We start from the raw sequence: 6,292 nt of genomic DNA on the forward strand, positions 1-6,292 counted from the left end.
TACTAGGCAGAATTTTATCCAAAAGACACCATTTATATACAAGAAACACATTTCTTCTGATTTATTACTGATACATTATTTCAAGTTTTTTTTCATATTTTCATTTGTCAAATAATAATATCTATGTAGATTAGAGGAGTTATATATAAGAGGACTAAGGGAGTGTGACGTTACCACACAGCATCGGGCTCCAGTCGAATTAAGACATTTCAGGCTAGCAGTTTACTCATTTGGAGCCAAGATCCATAGTTGGAAATCTGAGCATGTGTATCATAGCAACCATATTGCCAGAGTCAGACCATTTCTCTCTCAAGCCAGTACAGAGACTTTAATACATGCTTTTATCACAAACCGTGTTGATTACTGCAATGCTCTCCTTTCTGGTCTTCCAAAGAAATCTACAGCTCCATTGCAGCTCCTTCAAAACTCTGCAGCACGACTGCTGACAAGGACCAGGAAGAGAGAGCATATCACCCCAGTACTGAAGTCTGTGCACTGGCTTCCTGTGAGCTTCAGGATAGATTTTAAAGTTATTTTATTAGTTTATAAAGCTCTTAATGGTCTTAGTCCTATTTATTTATCTGATCTGCTTTTATCATATGAACCCTCTCGCACTCTCAGATCCTCAGGTAGTTTTCTTTTAACTGTCCCAAGAGTCCAAACTAAAACTCACGGTGAGGCGTCATTCAGCTTTTACGGCCCTCATTTGTGGAACAGTCGACCTGAGGATCTGAGGTCCGCTGCGAGTGTTCATATTTTTAAAAGTAAACTCAAAACGTATCTTTTTAATTTAGCTTTTAATTGAAACTTGTATCTGTTTTAACTTAAATTATTATTATTATTATTATTATTATTAGTATTAGTATTAGTATTAGTATTATCAATAGTATTACTATTACTATTATTATATTTATTCTAAATTAAAACATCATTACTGTTTTACTTTGTCTCCATTTGATTTTAGCTCTCCATTTTGATTTTTATTATAACCTTTAGGAGCTTTATGTTTTTGTTTTATGTTTATGTTTAAATTGTTGTATATATGGATGAAACAATGGGGTGGGGTGTGGGGTTGCTGTAGTTTTTAATTATTGTATTGTAATTTTTCTGTTGCATGTGAAGCACTTTGTGCTACATTTCAAATGTATGAAAAGTGCTATACAAATAAAGTTTGATTGATTGACTGAAAGAGTCATCTGTGAGTGAAACTGTTTAAGGTACATACATTTTCCATAGAAAGTTGCCCAATCTCGCCCATCCAGTATGGAACTTGGTGGCTTGTGGGTAAGCTATGTCCAGTCATATTGATATTTTGCAGTGACATTGTGCTGGGGGTGTTCTACATGTATCCCTGTGGTGGCACAATGTACACATTATAAAAAACACTGTCAAAAAAGTATAAAAACACAGAGGAAGTGAGAGCTTCAGGGTATATTTTTTTCAAAGTCCACAACAGGTCGAAGCTCAGACAGTGAAGATCACCAAACTTGTAGTGTAAAAACTTACTGTGATGAAGCGAACTCATGCGATTAATCGCGATAACATTTTTTTATTTTTGCCCAGCCCTACAAAATACATTTAAACAACTAATTTTCAGGAGATTGTGATACGTTTGAGCATTCATGGTCCTGAGACACGAACTGACAAATTGTAGGATAATGCTAGCTAGCTTGTGACTTCAGTTATATGTGTGAGAGACTGCTTTAATAGTACAAATCAGATCACCTTGTGTAGTTCCAGCTAAGTCAAGTCTATGTCCTGGAGTTTGCTTGTACCAGTTAACATGTTTATAGTAAATAGAAGAACATGTAAATGTGACAGTGTCTCCAGGTTGGACCAGTGTCAAAGGTATTTGGTCCTCTGCACTTTGACCTGGAAAAAAAAAAAAAAAAACCTTGTCCAGAAATGTATCACCAACATTTAATAGTTAGTGTAGTTTTACTTACAGAAGGTGCTGAGGAGGATGAAGGTGATGAGTGGCCCTACCACGATTTCTTCTGATGTTCCAGACAGACTTACATGAGTATTTGATGTCTCCTCATCTTAAAGCAAGTTTTGAAAAGCGGAAATAAATGTGACTGGCTGAAACACACATTTACCACACCCACAGGCGCACTGTGTCAATTTTCTGGTGGATGGTCTGTCACCTTCTTGTCTCTATGGAGATGTTCTTGTTTTGCCCAAAAATGTTTCACAGACAAGAGTAGATGTAAATATAGCATAATAGTAACATGTATTAACATGAAGAATCTTCCAGGATAAAATAAATTTAGTCTGGAAGATTTTTTCAATCTTTCAACCTCAATGGAGACCAGCAGGTGGCACCACAATTAGGTATTTTTGATCAAATGAATAAATGTACAATAGATAAGTTAAATGCTATAAAGAGGAAGATTCCAGGCTAAAACATGACAGCAGGAGATAAGCTGGTGGTGGATCTTCCACCAGAAAAGTTACGCAAGTCTTGTTTCCAAAGTGAACTGACTTCATCACAGACTATTGATGCAGAATTATGCAAACAAATGTGAATGAAACAAAGCACATAAAAAGAAGAGTGGAGTTAATAACATTCTAACATGGCTTAAAGCTCACGTGTCCATTTCATGTGATGATTGATTATTATTACCTGAGGTACAATTATATTTTGCTTTGTGCATAAATTATGAGGTGTATTTGATGTGCGATATGTGTGTACATATATGATGGACTGTGAGTCCTCAATTAATGATAATAATATATAATAGGGCAGTATAATTTCTATGTACACAGCACTGGTACAACTCGACATGTCTGTTTTCAAACAATACAACTGCTTAATGTAATTTTAAAGGTGTGCAGTTTCTTACTTTTACTGGTACTGTAGTTGATATTTTTTATTGAATTTTATTGAATGTCAGCACATTTTAGTAAAAAAGTAAAAAAGAGTATTTATAGGTGACCACTTTTTGAGCCATGTTACAATGGTGTTCATCATCATACACTTACTCAGAGTTTTGATTGATTCCTGCATATTTTTTGTAAAGGTACTTTTTATTGTCACTGTAGGGAAATTTGACCCATTTGGTTCAATGCTCAGAAAAAAACAGTTTTCACCTACACCCATCCAGGCCCACAGTATACATGTAGGGTTAAAAATGGCATGTCGTCATGTAGTTTCATCAATAGAAATGGGGCATATCAGTTTTAGAGTTTTGAAAAGGAAGTCAATAGATCTTTTTTATTAGTGAACCATTTAAGATCAATATTGAGGTTTATAATGAACAAAATCTAAAATAATTGATCTGTGTATTGTATAGTTTAATATTAAATACCACAAAAGCATCATATGTCTTGTTTAAATATATTATATTGTGTCTCAGATGATAAAAATTGTCCAGAGTTTATGAACAATCAGCAAGAGACTGAAGTAACTTTTGTCTTTTCTGTAGATTCTCCTCAAGGCACTGAATGATAACAGCGTCTATTTTGGAGTCAAATTTATTAGCAAACCAGTGACCGTTGTCAAGTAGCCAGCGCATTTCTGCCACACCATAGATGCAAACACCCCGTATGTGCACACCAGTGCAGCGTGGGTACAAATGGCCCTCCATGTAGGACCACTTGACCAGCCTCGTCTTACTCATTTTAGCAGTGACATCTGGGTGTGACCGGGGAACCTCTCCTGGTACACCAGGCAAACGTGCAAGGGTTGCCCAGAAATGTTCATCGGGGGAGTAGGTATCTTCACACCAAGCCAGAAAATCTTTGACCACATCAGAGGATTGCATATACTCCACAAATTCCCTTGACAGGACAAAGTAAGCACTGCCGGTAAACATTTCAATCCCATGAGGTGGTGACTTCTTCTCCCTATTTGTTTTGATGAGCATTTTTTTGTATTCATGGTTGACATCTTTAATTTCATGGTGATACTTATATCTTTCACTTTTATACGGAGTAGGTCTGCAAGTCTCTAACATGTTTGCACCTTTTAATTTGGTTAGTTCATTCACTAATTCAGTATTGGGTCTGAGGGGGAAATCCTGTCCACAAAGGTTGATAATGTACTTCCACTTAACCTCTGACTTCAAAAGGTCTGACATGCAATGCAAATCTGCCTTTAATCTGGTAATGCTGGCATAGACCACATATTCTCTTTTTGAAGCAATCATAACATTTGGCAAACACCGGGCCAAGCTTTCCATTGCTGAACGGAACTTATCTGAAGACTTCTCATCGTAGTGAATACAGAAAATATTGTTAGGAGAATATAATGCTTTGATAAGTCTCTCCACCATCCAGGCATATTTGTGGACAACTAATGAATACGCCAATGGGAAGGTTTTCTCCTCCTGTGACAAGCATACATCGTTATAGCCTCTAGACTTGAGGAAAACATTGCAATTCGATGTGAGATTGACCAGGCCATCATCCGATTCCTCCACAATGTGTTTCCTTAATGTTAAAGCTCTCCACACTTCCATGGGGTCCATGTCGTATATTGCAGAGCAGTCCACATTGAATCGGTGAAAAGTCTGGAGGTCCAGGGGAGCGGGAGTGGTGGTGAAGTGATCCATATTACTGTTCCTCAAGATCACCATCAGCACGAGGCTCAGGGCCAAGGCTGCCAACAGCCATGACAGGGCGCCCCTCCACACTCTGATCTTATACATACAAAGACAAATAACATTCAAAGTCACACTCTCAGACATAAAAGTATAAAGTGAAAAATAATAACATGTGAAGTGTCGACTACTCTGTGAAAAAAAAAAAAAAAAAAAAAACAGAAAAGTGTAACTTACTCTATTAATGAAGTAGATTTCCATGTAGTTAGTCTGAGTTCAGGCCAAATTATCAATGAGTGCATGAAAAGATGCTCGATGACTCAATGTTGACTTGCTACTGTCTGTAGGTTAATGTCTTAAGTAATGTTACTGAAAATGCTTATAGACTCCCAGAAAGAGGCGGGCAGGTTACACCTTCTCTGTCCAACTATTGGCTATTTTATCTCCTTGCACTTTTTGTGATGCTTTTATTTTAGGAGGGACTTATATTCCAAAGACAAAACATCCAGAGCAGTTATTTATCAAGTATAGGCCTTCACTAGCCTTGACTTACTAAAGTTGTCATGGATATAGTAGCTAAAACAGCATGATGACTGAGTGGCTAGCACTAGCATGTTTCACAGCAAGAAGGTTCCAGGTTCAATCCCTGGGCATTTCAGTGTGGAGTTTGCATGTTTAGGTTGGGTTTCCTCTGGGTACTTCGGTTTCCCCCATCAACCCAAAACATGCACCAGTGGTAATATCCTCCAACTAATGTAGTCCTGACCAAGCAAGATCACAGAGATTAGTTCCCAGTCGCACCATATGCTGCCCATTGCTCCTGAGATGCCCCAGCACCATTAAAGGATGGGTTAAATGCAGATGTCTAATTTCTCTATGAGGAAAATAAAGTATCTTCTTCTAAAATGCACTTTAAAGAGTAATCCAACTATCATATTAGAAGTAGCCTCGGATACAAAGTAATAGTCCAAGAAATTACTCAAGATAAAACAAATGAGAAAACTAAAGAATATCTGAAAGAAATGAGTAAGTAACACAAATTCAAATCAAGTAATCTATGGTCAAAATAAAACTTGTGGCTTGACTTACTTACAGAACGAGAAATTTACCAAAACCTTTACTCAAGAGCACTGGTAAATATTTACCAAAGGTATACTGTTCCATCAAAAAAGTAATACCAAGAAAAAACATGTTAAGCTGTTTCAAGTACTTTAACTGCACAGAGCAACCTTTACTTCTATTGTTTGTCGATTTGTAGCCTACATTTACTCAAGTAAAAATGTATGATAGCTTAATTTTGCCCACCAGTGATAATGTTCTGAAGAAGTCATATGAAATGACTTGTCTTGAACTTGATGTGCCTGTAATTTGACATTTTGGATTTGGCCATGTTCTGTTATTTAATCTTGTGTAACCTACATTGCCTTTTCACTAACTTTCACTAATGTGATTAAATACGATTGTGGCCTTGGCCTAAAACTGCATTACAAACATTCTGAGTACAATATAACTAATGTTCTTCTGCCACTGAGTAGAAGAGGAGAAATGAAAACCTAGTGGCTCACATCACATGAAACCAAACAGGAGGTTTTGTGTGTATTTTGAGGTCCACAGTTTATGCTTCTAAAGAAAGACCAAATTAGATCTGAACTGAGTTAAAATAAATACCAGTTTTTACGATAGAAAAGAGTGAAGTCATAGTATTGTCTTAGCTCGTCCAAACAGAAAGTGACTTTTTTTTTTTTACA

General features: G+C 36.7%; 1 protein-coding gene across 1 annotated transcript in view; it reads right to left on the reverse strand.

Moving 5' to 3' along the window:
* Window positions 1-3,380: 3,380 nt before the first annotated feature.
* The window catches only part of LOC129410550 (beta-1,3-galactosyl-O-glycosyl-glycoprotein beta-1,6-N-acetylglucosaminyltransferase 4-like), a 5,441-nt gene continuing 2,529 nt past the window's right edge, over window positions 3,381-6,292 (reverse strand). Inside the window, exon 7 of the mRNA XM_055159005.1 lies at window positions 3,381-4,643. Coding sequence (XP_055014980.1) covers window positions 3,381-4,643 — 1,263 coding nt within the window. The remainder of the gene's footprint in view (window positions 4,644-6,292) is intronic.

Source organism: Boleophthalmus pectinirostris, unplaced genomic scaffold (assembly GCF_026225935.1).
Source record: "Boleophthalmus pectinirostris isolate CB_2022bp ecotype Guang Dong unplaced genomic scaffold, ASM2622593v1 HiC_scaffold_23, whole genome shotgun sequence".
Lineage (NCBI taxonomy): Eukaryota > Metazoa > Chordata > Actinopteri > Gobiiformes > Gobiidae > Boleophthalmus > Boleophthalmus pectinirostris.